Source organism: Leucoraja erinacea, chromosome 17 (assembly GCF_028641065.1).
Source record: "Leucoraja erinacea ecotype New England chromosome 17, Leri_hhj_1, whole genome shotgun sequence".
Classification (NCBI taxonomy): Eukaryota; Metazoa; Chordata; class Chondrichthyes; order Rajiformes; family Rajidae; genus Leucoraja; species Leucoraja erinaceus.
The window spans coordinates 16412611-16432242 of NC_073393.1; the positions used below are offsets into that span (position 1 = coordinate 16412611).

At 43.2% G+C, this 19632-nt stretch overlaps 1 protein-coding gene across 1 annotated transcript in view; it reads left to right on the plus strand.

Moving 5' to 3' along the window:
* The window catches only part of LOC129705210 (endonuclease/exonuclease/phosphatase family domain-containing protein 1-like), a 36663-nt gene extending 17236 nt beyond the window's left edge, over positions 1-19427 (plus strand). The window contains exons 4-8 of the mRNA XM_055648677.1: positions 6664-6774; positions 10979-11113; positions 15045-15165; positions 17274-17468; positions 19159-19427. Of these exons, the coding sequence (XP_055504652.1) occupies positions 6664-6774; positions 10979-11113; positions 15045-15165; positions 17274-17468; positions 19159-19274 (678 nt within the window). The 3' untranslated portion in view covers positions 19275-19427. The remainder of the gene's footprint in view (positions 1-6663; positions 6775-10978; positions 11114-15044; positions 15166-17273; positions 17469-19158) is intronic.
* Positions 19428-19632: the final 205 nt, after the last annotated feature.

Here is a 19632-nt window from a genome sequence, read left to right on the forward strand (position 1 = left end):
CTTTGAGTAGATTACAGTTCTGTTTGAATTGTGCAACATTCAGCTCCAGTATAAAGTCTAAAGGATCTCATGTCAAAATGTAGCCTTGTTAATGACCTCTCGCAAAATGAGAAGTGTGATCACAAATTAAACATTTCTGCTTTCAAAACATTTATTCCTGGAAGTTAAATAAAACCTAATTTAGTGCTCTAACTGACTGATGGTTAGAGGGGAGGAAGCCCTGTCAATGCTGCCCCATAGGAACTGAGATCATTTATAGGCTCAGACCTCGACTGCACAGCTCCTGCTGCAGGGAGTGAGCAGAGGGCTGGTGGTAACTCAGCAAGTTCCCACAGTGAACAACCTACAGCTTGAGTCTGCGGAAGGAGAGGGGAATCGGGAGGAGGGAATGAAGACAATCAGCTGACCTGGGTGAGGGGATCCAGAGAGCTCAAGTCCCATTACGACTGGAAGCTCCAGTGGCCTGCAGGAGACAATCATAGGGAAGAGGTGAATGTGATGAGGAGGCTTTCTTCAGCTGTTAGAAAGCTAGTGGGGGAAGGGATCTTTGGGAGCAACATTCCTATGTGATGGCACAACTTTGAGAATGGAGGGACAATTCTGCAGTTATAGCTTTAGGGGCAGATGATCTTAAGGTGAGAGGCAATAAAGGGATATAGCAGATTTAGTAAATAGTTCAAGGGATGAGTACAAAATCAAGGGAGGACAGGGTATTGGAAACATTAAAAATTTACAAATTAGAAAGTGTCCATTCAATCATCATGTCCAAGGTGGCCAAAAATAATGCTACTATATTTTAGTTCTCAATCTGCTGCCTTGTAAGGCAAGGTGCTCATCCTTTTAGGTGCTCATCCATATAACCATATAACCATATAACAATTACAGCACGGAAACAGGCCATCTCAGCCCTTCTAGTCCATGCCGAACACTTATTCTCCCCTAGTCCCATCTACCTGCACTCAGACCATAACCCTCCATTCCTTTCCCGTCCATATACCTATCCAATTTATTTTTAAATGATAAAATTGAACCTGCCTCCACCACTTCCACTGGAAGCTCATTCCACACAGCTACCACTCTCTGAGTAAAGAAGCTCCCCCTCATATTACCCCTAAACTTCTGTCCCTTAATTCTCAAGTCATGTCCTCTTGTTTGAATCTTCCCTGCTCTCAACTCCCTAATCCCTGTCTAGACATTTAATCACTTCACACGCCTTGAACTAATCTCCTGTACCTCTCTGCTGTTAAAAAGATAGGAACTCAAGCCTTGTCAGTCTCTCTTCATAACTATAATTGACCAGCTTTGGCAATGACCTGAAAAAAAATCTCCTATGTTCTTCCAATGCTTTCACCCATTTTCATCCTGTAGGTTGGTATCCAGAGGTGTACACTGGACTTCAGCTGTGTCTTAACTAATAATCCTTGCATGATTTACCGGCTCTTGTAAAGAAGGCAAAAATAAATGCTTGCCTTCATTGATCAGATCATTGTGAATAAGAACCAAGAAGTCATGTCTCAGCTGCATAGGACTTTGATCAGGCTAATCATTTGATAGTCCATCCCAGCTCCACTGTTAATGAATAGTGTTAGATTCAGATTCAGATTCAGATCAACAATGGGAGTTCCAGTTGGCATGAATGTCTGGACCTTTGGGAACCCACCTGCAACAAATACCCAGGGTGCTTGACTAATGAGCAAGTAGGTCAAGTGTGGCCTAATGGAGTAGAGAGCGCCAGTAACCTCTCTAATGTAATGGTGATCATACTTTGTGACTACATCAGCAACTGCAGTGGAAAGATCCTGGGGTTAGGAACTTGAGAAGGTGGTGATTTGACTATCAGGGCAGTGTAGGCACATTTGCAAGCTTGTATTTAAGGTTTTATGACATTACAGATGTCAGTGTTGACTACCTTTTAATGGCACAGCCTGAGTAGCCATTGTTCCTCCCCCAGAAGCAATGACAAGAGTGTGGCTTCTCATGGTACATAACACGTTGCATTCTGTGGTGGTTGCCATGGGAGATGTCCGTTCCAGGTCTATGACATGCATGAAGAGCAATGATAGATCTAGACACATGTCCATGTTGCCTACTTCAAAACGCAGGGAAGGTTCTGTCAAAAGTCTGAGCATTGCACAGTGAACTGAAGTGCTGTGCAGCAGTCTGATTGTAAATGCATGTTTTATGTGTTTGGCCCTTTTTAAATATCATTGCTTCTGAGCCCTCTGGCTGAGAGGAGCTGGATATTTTGTGAGTGAACAGCGAGTATAATTTTCAGAATAAAGTGGCTTAGTGGTAAGTTCCATCAGGGAGTGGAAAACTTGAGCATTGCATTTCTGTTGGTATTGTGTTTAGGGTTAGTTTAACACTGGATAAGCAGCATTTGAGAACAATAAAATCTCACGTAATTTAATCAGGATTGTTGCCAAGCCACCAGAAACCTGGGAGAATTACTTCACTCTGCCATCATGTGATTTTTCAATATCTTAAAATAATATTTTTGGTTTTATGTGCATGAATTCCTCACCTAGTGTATCTGAATTATTCAGGGACATTATAATGTGCAATGCTAGAAAGTAGAAAATGGGGAAATATTTTTCTGTAGGCATTGGTAAGTATTCCAAACAGAACTGTTTCTGAGCAGATGTAGTAAATGAATGACAGGGCAGAAGGAATGGATTTGACAGAGTTAGTGACCTGCCGAGTTTAACCTCTCTCTCATCCTGGTGTGTTCTACACAAACAAACTCCCTGCCGACCTCATCTGTTGCCTTCATTTCACATTCCATCCACACTAACTAGTCAGAATGTTTCTTTCTCCTTTGAACTCTGACCTTGATGGTCTAGGTTCTGTGATCCATAATGACTACTTGTAAAAATATCTGGCAATAATTCAGTTCACCCCCCCCCCCCCCCCCCCCCCCCCCCCCCCCTGGATGTGCTCACCATGTACAGTGCCCTCCAATAATGTTTGGGACAAAGACCCATCATTTATTTATTTGCCTCTGTTCTCCACAATATGAGATTTGTAATAGACACAATCACATGTGGTTAAAGTGCATAGTCAGATTTTAATAAAGGCCATTTTTATACATTTTGGTTTCACCATGTAGAAATTACAGCAGTGTTTATACATTGTCCCCCCCATTTCAGGGCAACATTATGTTTGGGACTCAGCAATGTCATGTAAATGAAGGTTGTCATGTTTAATACTTTGTTGCATATCCTTTGCATGCAATGACTGCTTGAAGTCTGCGATTCATGGACATCACCAGTTGCTGGGTGTCTTCTCTGGTGATGCTCTATCTATCAGGCTTGTATTACAGCCATATTTAGCTTCTGCTTGTTTTGGGGGCTTGTCCCGTTCAGTTTTCTCTTATAAAGTGCAGCATATAAAGTGCATGCTCAATTGTGATCAGATGTGTTGAAAAACTAATTTGTTTCTTTAGCAGTATGTATGAGATCATTGTCTTGCTGTAGAATGAACCACCGGCCAATGAGTTTTGAGACATTTGTTTGAACTTGAGCAGATAGGAAGTGTCTATACACTTCAGAATTCATTATGCCACTACCAACAGCAGTTGCATCATCAATGAAGATAAGTGAGCCAGTACCTTCAGCAGCCATACATGCCCAGGCCATAACACCCCCACCACCGTGTTTCACAGATGAGGTGATATGCTTTGGATCTTGGGCAGTTCCTTCTCTCCTCCATACTTTGCTCTTGCCATCACGCTGATATAAGTTAATCATCATCTGTCCACAAGACCTTTTTCCTGAACTGTGGTTGCTCTTTTAAGTACTTCTTGGCAAACTATAACCAGGCCATCCAATTTTGGGGGGTAACCAATGGTTTGCACCTTGCAGTGTAGCCTTTGTATTTCTGTTCATTAAGTCTTCTGCGGACAGTGGTCATTGACAAATCTACACCTGACTCCTGAAGAGTGTTTCTGATCAGTCAGACAGGTGTTTGCGGATTTTTCTTTATTATAGAGAGAATTCTTCTGTCATCAGCTGTGGAGGTCATCCTTGGCCTGCCAGTCGCTTTGCGATTAGTAAGCTCCCCAGTGCTCTCTTTCTTCTCAATTATGTTCCAAACAGTTGATTTTGGTAAGCCAAAGGTTTGGCTGATGTCTCTAACAGTATTATTCTTGTTTCTCAATCTCATACTGGAGGGCTTAACCATAAAGTCAGATGGAGAAAGTTTAAAGGAGAAGCACAAAGCAAGTTTTTTGCACAGAGATTGGTGAATGCTGGTGCTGCCAGGGGTGGTTGTGGAAACAGATACAATAGTATTTTTTTAATGTGGCTTTTAGATAGACAATATGCAGGGAATGGAAGGATAGTAAGCACGTGCAGACAGAAGGGATTAGCCAAGTAAGCATCATGTTCAACATTGTGGTCTGAAGGGCCTGATCCTGTGGTGTACGGTTCTATGTTCAATATATATATATATATTTAGGTATATATATACCTAAAACACTCATCTTGTTTGTTTGTGTACATATTTGTTAAGGCATAAGCTTAGGGGCGACCGCACCTTTGCGGTTGCAGCTCCTAGACTGTGGAACAGCATCCCCCTTCCCATCAGAACTGCCCCCTCCATCGACTCCTTTAAGTCAAGACTAAAAACCTATCTATACTCCCAAGCCTTTCCTGACGTCCACTGAGCGAGGGCTCTGTGTATATATGTATGTAGTTTGTTTGTTTATACTATTCTTATAACAAATGTAAAGCACTTTGGCCAACGAGAGTTGATTTTCAAATGTGCTATATAAATAAATGTGACGACTTGACTTGTTTATTTGATCCCGAAATACAGCCAAAACGGTACACGATAGCACTCGCCATTGTCCTGGGGTATGCAGTAGCGAGTTTCGTTCAGATTGTTGTTATATTTTAAAAGTTATTGACATTTTAAACTTGGCAGTCGTGCCACCACTGGCCAGCCACCCTGCACAGTTGGGGGCGGGTTTCCGAGACCGGTATCTATCCGTATGCAGTTAGGGAAGGGTTGCCGTGCCCATTTTGAGATTGTCATTTTGACTCTCGTCACAACGGGGATCTCTGGCATCACAACAGGATCCCATCAGCCACACCTGTGCAATTGGGGGCTATGGGTGAGTGTTTGTATATTGCGTTGGGGGACAGGGAGTGTGTACTACAATTGAAAATCTAGGCGTATATCATCGATGTTGGGTTTAAACTCCCCCTCTACTAATGCCTTGCTGTGGGGTGAATTTCCATGAGTACTAGCTTCTCTCTGCCACTCTGAACAAGTGATTGTTCTTCAGGACTTATCCAGTGAGTCTCAACAGATCTGTAGAACCGCAGCCATTTGCTTCACTTAACATCTGCTCTTGTCCAGCAGTGGCCATTAGCCAGCATATATTTTGAAAAACCTTTAGGTGATCTACAGCTAAGCACTTGCAGTCTATTGGCAGAGTACATCTTAGTGTTCCAGAAATCCTCAATTAGTCCATTTACAAACAGGCACATATGAGAGCCACGTAGTGCATACTTTAACCTGTAAACAATCCAGACTTGTAAATGTTTATTTTGGTGGCAGACAGAAACATAGAGAGTTCCTTCCTGCACAGTTGCAGAGTGGTATTGGCTTTGGATCTTTCCCTGGCTTTAGGTAAAAGCATTATACAGTTTCTGTTCCGGGGTTCCCATTACGAGGAAGGATGCTCTTGCTGTGGAAGGTGTTCAAAGAAGATTCACCAGACTGATTCCTGGGATGGCAGGATTGACCAATGAAGGCAAATTAGGTTATTTACACTTTTATTGATTAGAAGAAAGAGAGGATATAGTATCGAAACAGGCACAATTCTTACAAGACTGGATAGAATCAATGCAGGGAGATTACTAATGCAGGATGTTACTAATGGCCATGGACTCTAGGATCAAGGGTCACAATTTAAGGTTGGGGAGGAAGCCATTTATGTCTGAGTAGAAATGCATTTTCTCATTTTAACTTGCCTTCCCATTCCCATGCTGACATTTCTGACCTGGGCCTCCTGCATTACCTGAGTGAGGCTGCAGACAAACTGGAGGAATAGCACCGTTTATTCCGTTTGGGTAGCTTACAAACCAATGGTATGAATGTTGAATTCTCCAAGTTTGGGTAACCTCTAAGCAACCCCCCCCAAATCTCCCCCCCCCCCCCCCCCCCCCCCCCCCCCACCCCACCCCCCCCCCCCCCCCCCCCCCCCCCCCCCCCCCCCCCCCCCCCCCTAGTAGACTCACTGTTCTCTTCTCCCCTGGCTTCACCATTCACAACTCATCAAAACCTGTCTCACACCTACTATTCCTATATCTGGCCCTGTTGTCCTGCCTCTCCCCTTTTCTTTTCTCTTCTCCTTCCTTCCCCCTACAATCAGTCTAAAGAAGGGTCTCAACCCCAAACGCCACCTATCCATGTTTCCCAGAGATGCTGCCTGACTTACTCCAGCACTTTGTGTCCTTTTATCCTTTTAGGTTGATATTATCTATTGCCACAGGTTGATTTGAAGAAGTCCTGAACATCCGCTGAGTGAACAAGTTTTATTGATCTTACTTGATTATTCCATTATTGTACTTCACTCCCCAACAGCTAATGTATCTGTCATCATCTCCCATGTGCATCACATTATTAATCCTCTGCTGTCTTTGCTTTCCCCAGCTATGTTCGGAATTCGAGAAGCCCACCATTGCTGCATTGCAGGAATGGAAAACTGACCGGGGAAGTTGGAAGTATGTTGTGTTGGAAAACCCAGAAGGACAAGAGGAAAAGGTACCATCAAGGTTAAAGTTATTTCACTAAATTATCAGTTCCACCTAATTAAGTAAACAGTTGCATTTTGTCTTTGTATAGCTAATCAATGTATTAAAATGGGCCAAGTACTTCACAGGGGCACTATGTATTTAAGTTTGATACTGATTCATGTAAGGTCATCATAGTAAGCAAAAAAAAGACACAAATTACTGGAGTAACTTAGCGGGTCAGGCAGCAGCTCAGGAAAACATGGATAGGTGACATTTTGGGTCAGAACCCTTCTTCATACTCTGAACATCGTCCATCCATGTTCTCCAGAGATGCTGCCTGGATCACTGAGTTACTCCAGCACATTGTGTCTTTTTTGGTAAACCAGCATACATACTTCCTTGTGTCTTCATTATACCAAATGTTCTTGAAGTGACAGGTTCTATATCATCATATTTCGTACAACTGCAAAGGAGGCCATTTGGCCTATCCGGTTTGTGCAGCTACTAAAGCAATCCCATCAACCCCATTCCCCCATTATTTCCCTATGATCTACTTTAAACACCCTACCGATCCCCACTAGAAGTAATTTATATTACTCAATTAACCTACCAACCACCATGTCTTTTGGGGTGCGAGAGGACACCGCTGCACCCAGCAAAAGTTGCACAATCACAGGGAAAGCATGCAAACTCCAAACAAACAAAATCCAAAGTCAGCATTGAACCAAGGACTCTAGTGCTATAAGAAACAAAACTACATTCATTGCTTCTCTATTCAAGAGCAGGAGTGAAGGTAGAAAGACTAAAGGTTTAAGAAGGAATCCTTTTAGTTAGAGATACGAAACAATATAGGCTTATTCTAAAGGAGTCTTTCAATGGTTGGCAGATGAATTTTTTTTGTGGAAATGACTCCGTTATAACAGCCATTTTACAGTGAGGGTTTGGAGGAGGTTCAGAGATTTATTACTGTCATGTGAAAATGGTACAGTGAAAAGCTTTTTTTTTGCATGCTATCCAGTCAAATCAGATAATATATATAGGTACAATCAAGGCAAACTCAAGTAAAAACAGGTAGGGCAAAGGGAAAGATGCAGAGTGCAGTATATATTTCTCAGCATTTAGCACACCAGTTTCAGAGTACCGGAGGGGGTGGAGGTGAATTGGACAGTACCCTATCTTATGGAAGGACCGTCCTAAAGCCTGGTGAGAGAGGGGAAGAAGCTGTTCCTGAGTCTGGTGGTGCATGCTTTCAAACTTCTGTATCACATGCCTGTCGGCAGCAGGGACAAGAAGGAATGCCCGGGTGGGTCAAGTCTTTCAGCTGTCTGCTTTTACGAGGCTGCATGGTGTAGATGGAATCAACAGTGGACGGTCTGGACTATGTGATGGACTGGGCTACATCCGCAACAAGGACCCCCATTATCCTGATATAAGCAGTGATTATAATAGTGTAAAAGACAAAGAAAGAGAGAATTTCTGGTGCATTTGTAAGGGTTCCAGTGGGGAAGAAAGACATGCTGAATTGGTTCAGGGAAACTGGAATGTTCAAACTGGTATTTTGAAGCTAACATATAAAAACCATCGGTTAAGATATCATAAATATTTGGTTAGCATTGGAAAAGTTCACGGAGCAAGTTTGCATTGAAAATAAACTAAAAGGGAGGAGAACCAGAATTAGTGAGTTGAAAGTAAACATTAACCCTAATGTTGCCAGAAACAATACGGATGGAATAATGAGCAACCTTTAACGAGGGATGGGTCATTTGCTCAAGGGACAAGGTGGAGTAACTGAAGCTGCAGCTCTTTAAATGACAAAAAAGAGCGAATAAGATGCACTGAACAAGGGAAACAATAAGTGCAGGAACTGCACCTACTGGTTTAAACCAAAGATATGTACACATAAAGCTGAAGTAACTCAACAGGACGGGAAGCATATCGGGAGAGAAGGAATGGGTGACGTTTCGGGTTGAGAACCTTCTTCAGACTAGTCGGGGGAAAGGGAAATGGGAGATATAGATGGGGTAGAGAGATAAAGAACAATGAAACATAATAGTTGTCAGGTTCACAGCACAAGAGAGAACTGGGTGGAACAGAGGATTTCGAGAGTAAATAGATTCAAAGTCAACATAATAGGCTGGGCTTGTTTTCCCTGGAGCGAAAAAGCTAATGTGGTTGATTGAAGAATATAAGATAATGAGCGCCACTGATAAAGTATAGTCAAAATGTTACTCCCCTGATAGTATCAAGAAGCAGAGGGCATAGGTTTAAAGAAGAAGCAGTTTTAAAGGAGATATGAAGGGTAAGCCTTTTACACTGAGTTTGATTTAATACCAGGGATTTGCTGCAGAGGGGGTGTGGAATGAAATAAAATTACTCGGTTTAAGATGCATTTAGACAGACACTTAAAGAGGTGTCAAATAAAGATATGTTCCTAATGCAGCACGTAGCATTAGCATGGAAGGGCAAAAAGGTCGGCATGGATGAGGTGGGACGAAGGGCCAGTTTCTGTTCAGTACAGCTTTAAAACTCTTAGACACAGGAAACACTAAGATCTTCCATGAGCAGATTCATTGAATAGTTCGAGGAAGAAAGTGGACAATTTGGGTCCTGCTCGTCAAGGCAGAAGGAATAATTGAATGAGTAATTTGCATCAGTCAAGCAGATGTTGCCACTGAGTGAGCCAAAGAGGACATCATTGTAATGGTGGAAGGATTCAAAATGAATAAAGAGGTACATGTACGGCTCTGTCTACATGGGATGAATAAATCACCCAACCCATAGGATGAATTCAAGGTCAATGGGGAAAGGAGGGATGGCATTTATCTAATCTGAGTTTTTTGAAAATGTAACAGAGAATGTTGATTAGGACTTTATGCATGAAGGGTAAATGGCCTTCAAAAATATGTTTAATAAATTGATATAATAAAAATGTCCACAAGAAAGATGAAAGAAGCAGTGGCATCAGGGATAAAAACTCTTGTTTGGTTGCAAAAATCGTAGGTTCCATCGAGTCTTATAAGATGCTGAGGGTCTTGACAAAGTGGATGTAAAGAGGATGTATCCTCCTGTGGGAGAATCTGCAATTGGGGGTCTCTACTCAAAAGTGAAAGGGTGTCCATTCAAGACAGTGATAAAGCAAAACGTTTCCTCTTAGAGTTATGAGTCTCTGGCAATCTCTCCCTCAAAAGTCAGTGGAACCAGTCTCTTATTTTCCTTTGTAAGGCCGAGGTATATGGACTCTTGATAAGCAAGGAGGCAGAAGTAATTAATAGGAATGTGCAGTTGGGGTTGTGGGTATGATCTTATTAAAAGGCAGAGGAGGTTTGATGGGCAGAATGGCCTGCTCCTGCTCCTCATTATTTTGTTCCTATGTGGTGAATCATTATTTTTCCCAATTGGAGGAAATTAGATAGTAGTTCCCCAGATGTTGATTACTGGGAATGTTGTGTTTCCCAACTTGTGTTACCAACTTGGATTTGAGTGTTCAGGCCACAAAGTCAAAATCCAATAAATGATGTTCAACTGGGTGGGGAGCAACAAGGAGCTTGGACTTCATGTGCAGTCAGATAGCAGATGAGATTTTGTGCAGAATGATGTGACGTGAACAATGAGGAGGGTGGTATATTACCGAGGAGGCATTTCTAAAGGGAAGGTAGTTTCAGGGAGACCTGGACGTGTAAATGTCCACAAATTTATGAAGCTGGCAGGGTGGGTTGAAAAGACAGTTGAAAACTCATGGGAGTTCCTGGGTTTCTTGCATCAAGGTCTCTTGTGCAAAAGCAAGGAAGGTATGATCAATTTTTACAAAACAACTGTCAGGGTTGGCGTCAGTTCCAATCTCCACATTGAAGGAGATTCTGTGGAAATGATCAGTGATAATTGATCATTGAGCGGAAACTCTCAGGATTCAGTTTAATTTAATTCCATAAGTTTCTCTTATCTGATTTTATTTTGAGTTTATTGTACTTGGATGTGGTCAGTCATAAGCTGCACTCATTTTAGCCACCACCTGTTAACTTTTCTTCCATTTGGAGAAAATGTTTTTTGCTCTTTGAGGACGCCTCTGCAGAGAATTGAGTCAAGTTTTTACAGGCTCTGACATAATTAGAGCAGTGCATCTGCAACAGTTCACCAGACAAACAGCCAAGACACACTCTCTGCAAACCATCTTTGAATTTGTCTTTTTGAGATAAAGTGTGGCTGTCTCAATTTTGCTCCCATCTTTCTCACAGGAGATGGAACGTGTAGCCTTTCTTTGGGACAGCAGCACGGGCCTTGAGCTAAACGAGGCTGACACCCTCGAGGTGCTGCCGGAGCAGAACAACGGACACCAGCCTTACAACCAACCTGTGCTGGGATACTTCAAGGTAACGTACTGTTAAAAAGGACGTTTTTATCAGTGCCTTTCCAATGTGCATCAAGGAATGGGAATGCGATGCAGTTTAAAGTATACCTGAGCAACATCACCACCTTGGCCTCTCCAGATCACGGCAGCAGAGGATGGCGGGTGGGGGTGGGGTGGGACCTGGGGCAGGAGAGGTGTGGGGGAGCAGAAAACCAGGGCTTCTATTTGGGAACTGTTTGAATCTCTGCACGTGCCATATTCATTTGTTACCCTAGCTCCCTGGTTTCTCACTTATTGATCAGATCTCCTGGGACTCTCCTTTGTGTCTGTAACTTTAATGTTCATCACCTCTACAGTGTTCTACATTATGCACTCATAGATTCATAGTTTCTCAGCACTAAAAGTCTCAAATCCTTAAGGGCCTGTCCCACTTGGCCGTCATTTTCACGCCACTTACGCAACCTCCAAAAATGTGGTTGTCACGTTGTGATGCACGGGTAGCATGTGGGTAGCGTGGGACGGGCGCATGGAGAGGTGTGGAGAAGTGTGGAGTTGCACGCGGTATCGGGCGGTGCTCCAGGATATCGTGCTGCACGAAATCTTCGTGCGCCACCAGTGTGGTTTATCACTTACGCACGCGGACGTACTGCGGTCGCACGCTGACGTCCTGACCTCGTACTTGTAGTGCGTGATGACGCATGATTACATCACCGTGCGTAACCATGCCCCGCCACGCGCCGCCCATACGCAGTCGGCCCACCTTTTACGCGTCATGGATATAAGCACGCGCGATTTAAGAGTACATTGCGAATAATTATTTAGCATTTTTAGAACAATGGGAATGTTGGCAATCTTTGGCAACAGGCAATTCACATGAGGAATGAGACATTGAGGGTTTGGCAGATGTTTGTATTCAGAACGAGCTGGAAATCCTTGAACACACATTCCTGAAAGGTTACGTAACAATACATACCAATATAGAAATGGAAGAGCAAACCAGATAAGTGATATAAAATGCTGGAGTAACTCAGCGGGACCGGCAGCATCTCTGGAGAGAATGAATGGGTGACTTTCGGGTCGAGACCCTTCTTCAGACTGAAGAAGAGTCTCGACCTGAAACATCATCCATTCCTTCTCTCCAGAGATGCTGTCTGTCCTGCGCGGTTAGCCTGTATTTTATGTCTATCTTTAATTGAAACCAGCATCTACAGTTCCTTCCTACAGATTAATTTGGTCTGCAGCTTGTTACTTTTCATTCCCCTCTTTTTTTTAATAGGGGCATTACATCTGCAGTTTTCCCATTACTACCACTCAAGAAACTGAAACATTTTAGAAAATCACCATCAAAATCATAAACTAGGTATTCAAATTACGTCACTCGCTCCAGACAGCCGTGCTGACGCATGAAGACGCATGATGGCGCGTGCGACAGTCACTGTAAATGACGGCCAAGTGGGACAGGCCCTTTACTTTCATTCCTAGTCCTCCAGTGATCTGGTCTCGCCACTTCTTCCAACCCCATCTTCTCGTTTGCCTTGCCTTCCCTTGCTGTTGAGTATCATTTAGCACACGGTCACAGTCTCAGGAACTATTTGTTGAAACCTTACTCATCTCTGAGGATCTATTCGGTTTAATGTTTCAAGCAGTTACCTCTCCTTCAAATTGACCCTAATGTCTCAGTGAGTGGTAGAATTTGGGGGGGAGTGAATAATATAAATTTGAAGATGATAAAGGGGGTTAGTGTAAGTGGGGTCATGATGGGCTGTTTTATTGTATGTCACAATATTATCCAAGCCTATTCATTGCAATAAGACTGGCCATCAGTGGATGGTGCCATCTACTGGAACACACAGCAAGTTACCTGGAAAGGAAAGGTTTCAGCATATACACTGCTTCATTCTTTCAAAAAAAAAATCACAGACAATTTATTATTTCAGACTGCAGTGGACTTGTAATGGTGGCAGATACTTCATGTAATTTCTATGAAGAAATTCAGATGGGCCTATGAAAATCAAAAGAAAAGCAGATGCCTGTGGAGAGAGAAACAGCATCACCTTTTTACATTGAAAATCTTTCACCAGAACTGGGAAGGATGGAAAATAAACCAGAGAGGGTAGGGAAAGGGGGGATGCCTCGGGTGGGGTAAAACCAGGGTAACCATAGGGGACACAAGGTACTGCAAATGCTGGAATCTTGAGCAAATATTTGAGGAACTCATTGGATCATGCAACATCCATGGAGTGAAATGGACAGAGTGCTTTTTGGTTAAGGACCCTTTTTGATATTGACTGATAAGCTGTTAACCAGGCTACCTGGTCAATGAGTTACAGGATGGGGACATAGACAAACTCCAGCTTTCACAACTCCTGCAGTCTTCTTTGTGTTTTGTTTTCCATGTTCTCACTCTCTAACTTGCCTCATGGGTGGAACAGATTCGGGAATGGTCTAGAACACTAGAGCCAATGTCCTGTAGTTATGTTGCCAATTGCCAACATTTCCTTCATTCTGACGTACCTTGCATGTCCCTTGCTGCTACTTCCTTACACTCAGTTTACAATAAAATGTGCTGTTTACAGCAATTACATTTTGCTGGAGATGTTGGGGTGTGCAGGACTAGTACATTTTCTGTACTATTTACAGTGAACCTGGTAGGGAGTGCGGGAAATGGGACCCTGGTTGGTTTCAAGGTGAGGGTAGAACAGGGTGTGGTGAATTGACTGGGGTTCTGGGAACTGGTGGATGGGAAGGGAGTGCACAGACTGGGTCCAGTAAGTGTAAAGAGGCATGGGAACAACCAGTGAGTTGCAAGAAAGTATGGCAAACATTACTTTGAATCAGACACTGAATCATCAGGGTTTCAAAATGGTCAGATTTCAGATTATTGGTGCTTTAATCATAATCGGTTTTTTTTAATTAGCCAAGTATGTTTTGCAAAATACGAGGAATTTCATTTGCCATATAGTCATACTAATAAAAAGCAACAGAACCCACAAAATACATTTTAATATGAATATCCACCACTGTGACTCCTCCACATTCCTCACTGTGATGGAAGACGAAGAAAAGTTCAATCTCTCCCTTCTTCGTCCTCCAGCGGTCGGGGGGCCTCTAACCTTCCGTTGACGGGACAATGTTACTCCCGTAGCTGGTGGTAGGCCTTCCTTATCGGGGCGATCAAGCTCCTGCATCAGGGGGTAATCTCAGCTCCCCCCGTGCCGGGTGATCTACCCTGAGTCGGAGCTAGTCGAATGTCGTGCGGCCTTTGGAGTTCAACGCGAGACTGCGAGCTCTCGATGGTAAAATCCGCAGGCCGCAGTTGGAGCGTCGATCACAGGCAAGGGATCGGCTCCGGTGGTAAGTCCACGCCCCCGCGGTGGGGCTCAAAGTCAGTCCCGAGCAAGTCCGCCAGCTCCACGATGTTAGGCCGCAGAGCGACCGGAGATACGATCCGGAAAACAATCGCATCTCCGGCAAGGTAAGAGAATGAAATAAAGTTTCCCCCCACCCCCTCCCCCACCTCCCACGTAAAACAAACCGAAGAACATTAATGCAAACTTTTAAAACACACTAAATATATATTTAAAAAAGACGTATAGGACAGACAGACTGTAGGCGAGGCTGCCATTGAAGCACCACCCGGTGGAATAACTATATAACTCCTTATGAAAAGGTGTTACTAACGTCATTGTAACATAGGCAAGGGAAGGCCATCCCTGAAATGTGGTGCCAAAATAGTGCTTGTACCGATCTAAAGTAGTGTCTGCAAAATTACCCTGGCATATGGCAAACGTTAACTGGTGGGCATATGTGAGCGGATTAACCAGGATTTTTACCCATGGAAATTTGGGGCCTCTTATCTTTTTAGTAAAGCTGCAAATGTTTTTGTCAGGTCCTTAGGTCTCAAAAACTAACGCAGATTTTCCTTCTGTTTGTTCTGGGTCTGACTTGCGTAGATAGGAGAACTCCCACTCAACCTCGTCAATATCCATCTGAAGGCTAACCAGTTATCTGGAGTTCAAGCGAGCAGCAGCAACAAAGCATTGGACCTCGACATCCTAAGGCCACACCTCACAGGTACCTCCTGTTCACTCCATGAAAACGGGAAGCTTTAGTGGACAATTTTGGTAAATTAAGCAAAAATGTTGCCATGCACGTGTGAAAGAAGGAGTCAAGTCGGTCGGGTGAGTGGTGCAGCCGCAGTGTTTAATGCAGGACACGTGTGAGTATAGAGGATGTAAGGAATTTATAAGGAATCATCCAGAGGGTAATGGGGGTCTTGAACTCCAGTGTCTGAAAGGACATTTTTAATCAACCCTCACACATGTTCATTGAATAGGCATGATCTTCAGGCTGGAGACCAAGTGCTGGAAGGTGGAATTATGCTGGAGAGCTTTTCCCAACCAGAACAAACATATTCGGCTGAATAACCTTCCTCTGTGGAACACATTATGGATTGTTCATAATATATAAAGAGCCTGTCATCACTGAATAGGAAGAAACCACATGACAAGACGGAAACAAAAAATTGGTCTGTTCAGTAAACACTGTTATCTGCGGACCCAAGTTCTTAGACCATCACTCACATCAAATAATAATTATTTCCTTCATAGACAGATGGCCACTTATTATTTACTCGTCTCTGTATAAGGAGGTAACACAATTAACATACAACCCCTACTCCAGGCCCTTCCTCACCCAAATATTGTACACCATCTCAAACCCTTCCAAAGGTAGCATAACTTAACCAGTGGTTCAGCTGGAGATTGGCAAAATCCTCAGATTTACCATGTAAATGGTTAAAAAGTAGAATCAACATATTTGCTGTTGAAGTTTGTATCTGCCTCCATAGATACATTGGAGATAGCTCTCTAGAATTTTGGTATTCCGTCGCCCCTATTCTAATCCAATGGATATGTCTTTGTATTCGATGTCCTGGTGTATAGTCCACTCTTCAGGCACAAAGAGCAGGTTAATTCCAATGTAAGCAGAAATCTGTTAACTAATCTTGTACAACACTAATAGGGATGAGGCAATTGATCTCTGAATTACCAAGCTAGCGAAGAGAACGATCAGACAAGCTTCTGTGAGGATCTCTGTCGCTATTACCTCTCAGGATTGGGAATAACAGATTGGGTGCAGGCTTCAGAATCTGCTGACTCTCATTGTACTCATCGTAGAGTCATAGTCATAGAGTCATACCACATGGAAACAGACCAGTTGATCCACCACATCTACATCTGCCAGTGGCCACCCATAATACCATACGATATGATAGAACTTAATTTATCCCAGGAGAGAAATTGATCTGCCAACAGTCATAAAACACAAGATACGTGAAACATGAAATTAAAGTGACGAGTGGGGATGGGCAAATATTGGGGAGGGGAGTCAGTCAGTTTACCCAACGACAGAAGGGGGAGGGGTTGTACAGTGTAATAGCCACAGGGAAGAATCTCCTTCTGTACTACATCTTGGTGGAACCAGTCTGTTGCTGAAGATACTCCTCAGGTTGACCAGTGTGTTATGGAGGGGGGTGAACTGTATTGCCCGGGATGCTCCGCAGTTTGAGGAGCATCCTCCTCTCCAAGACCACCTCCCATGAATCCAACTCCACCCCCAGGATAGAGCTAGCCTTCCTGATGAGTCAGTTAATCCTGTTGGAGTCTGCGGCCATTACTAATATTACTCTCATCTATGTCAAAGCAATTCAAATGCTCAGTTACACCTTATTAAATGGTGTCGGTGACTTTGCTTCCACCACACACCCTGACAGAATATTCAAGATCTTTGCCCTCTGGGTGGAGAAAGCCAAGACACCTGATCCTACAGGCCTAGGGTATGCTCAGCAGGCTTACAAAAATAAGGTTAAGGATTTAAGGTAAGGCAGCACGAGCAGAGTTTTGTTCTTGTACAGCAATATGATCTATGGAATGAATAGCCTAAAAAGGTGAGAGCAGCATGTGCAAGAGAAACTTCAAACGATTGTACAGCAAGACTTAAATGGTATTGGTTTATGATGGTCATGTGTACTGATATACAGTGAAAACTTTGTTGGGGCATGGGAATAAAACGGTCGAAGAATTTTGAAGGTTCAGTTTGAGTTTTTATGAAGTGATCATGTGATAGGTTTTCCTGATTGAATTGCTTCATTAAAGTGAGCAACATTCTCTTCTGTCTTCCAGAACAAAAGCAGCTCATCATTCTGGGACACTTTGGTCTGCAGCCTGATACCACAGAGTTCAACCTGTTAAGAGAAAATCACTTCCAGCACTGTGTACCCAGCGACACGTTCACCAACATTAGCAGCAAGAACAAGACTGGGGATGACTGTCAGGACAACATCTGGTGGAACCAGCCTGCCCAGGGTGCCTACACAGGTAGCCGCTCCTCATCAGTAACAGATCATGCATCAGGGTGTCTCCTTCCTATTTACTGCCCAGTTTGATTCCCTTGTAGAAGCCACAGTGGCCATTGACCTGTGGACGGGCTCCTGCACATTTGAGGTTCTGTGGTGACTGAAACGCTCAAGGCTTGGCTGTTGCAACCAGTACATGGATTGGATAGGATTAACAGGAAATCGGTCAAATGTGGGCAAATAGGACTAGCTCAGATGGACTAAGGCGGCATCAACTTGCTCGTCCAAAGGGCCTGTTTTTGTGCTGTATGACTATCTGATGCAGAGCAGACTGCAAACGGTGGCTGGGCCCAAGTCCCTTTGAACTTCTTACAAATCTCTAAGAATCAGAAACATTTAGGTTGTTCAAATGAACAAAAGCAATTCAAATAAAAGTACTGCAAAATAGATTAAATTAATTAAAAGCATAAAAATTCACAAACCACATACCTAAGTGTGCCTTTTTAATGAGGCCCAAAGAAGCGAATGGCACTGTGCTATATCCACATGCTATGATGTAAAGTGCACCAAGCTTCTTAGCCCAATGCATTTGTGCACTGACAGCAGCAGAGTGAGTGAGAGGGGATCTGATCTCCAGCTTGTCTCTGACTTCCCTGCTCCAAGGTTCAGATGGATAAGGTGGAGACGAGCAGGACACCCAAGACTGCATCATCGGTGTCTTTTACAGAACACTATGCCAGGGATGAGAATGGGTCAAAGCACAATTTTCCATCAAACAATTTCCTTTAAGTATCTGCATCATTTGAGGAGCCAGGCAATGAAGCTCATTCTGTGAGATTATGAGGATGTGTTTCTTTCACTGAAATCTGCTCTCTTTCAGTTTTTGATGAGAAGTAAGAATTCTAGTCACTTCCTCATGCATTTTACACCAATGCCTGAAGATGGGGAAAATAACCCAAATGTTTTTCCTAATTTTCGCTCTGAAATAGGCCTTCGGTGATGTGGTAGCATGTGAGTCGGGTTCAGGTTTCCAGGCAATCCAGGTTTGTGGAGCCCCGGGTCAGGCTCCAAGCTCTCAACTCCAGGTTACCATCAGTGGGGCATTCACCTTGAAGATTTGGATAGTCCCTGCTCTTTAGATGGTTTGGAAATTACCCCTAAAACAATCAAGCCTGATGGGGTTGATCACCCTATTAGTTAGCATTGAGGTGGGTGTAGTTAAGAGAAAAGGGATTCACCTCACTCTCTGCCATTCTCTTATATCTGTCCAACATCACACCAGATACAGACATTTTTAAAGGAAGTTGTTTTAATGGAAAATCATGCTCTGAAACATTATTACCTCTGGCTAAAGGTTCTGTAAAAGATACCAATGATGCCATCTTGGTTGTCCAGCTCTTCTTTGTCTTTTGCCTTGTAGCTTGATCAGCTTCTAAATCTCCGCCACTTCACATCATTCTCCAAACAGTGAATGGGAGGATACAACAATTTTTTGCAATTCAAGAAATGACCTGTTGACCTATTTATGTTACCTGCCCCCAAATGCTAAGGTGTTGTGCGTCATTGAGCCTTGAAGACTTTGATTCAGGCTTTTCTCATAACTGACATCATGTGTCCAAATACTAGGTTGAGCCTTGAATGTGGCAGCTGTGTGATTTGCCATTTGTGAACCTATTGAAGGCAGTACATATCTTTGTTTCCTCTCTTCACAGGGAGATGGGGAGTGATCCGACAAGGTCTCAGCAGTCCCTGGATACCAGATGGTTGGAAATGGGGAGGAATCGTATCTCAGCACTGTCCGGTTTGGATTGAGTTCTTCGTTGATTAGACAAAAACTCAAAATAGTGTTCTGGACTAAATGATAAACCTGCATGGAGAATGACGAAAAACAGAGCTACAATAACTACCACAAACCGTTATTTAATTTGCTTCAAACCCAATAAAGTAATTCAGCTGTGGCACAATGACCACATTAGCTAAACCTGTTGGGTCCAATTATGCTTCTAATTGATGTATCTCTCTCCTCTTAATTGACGCAAACATTATCCATAATAACTTTGACTCCTGCAAAATTCCTAGTTTCTTACCTTCAATTTGGAGATGGAAAATAGAGTCCACACCAACTATCAATCACCTATTTTACACTTATAGCCTCATGTATTTTATTCTCCCCACTCTTCCATTAA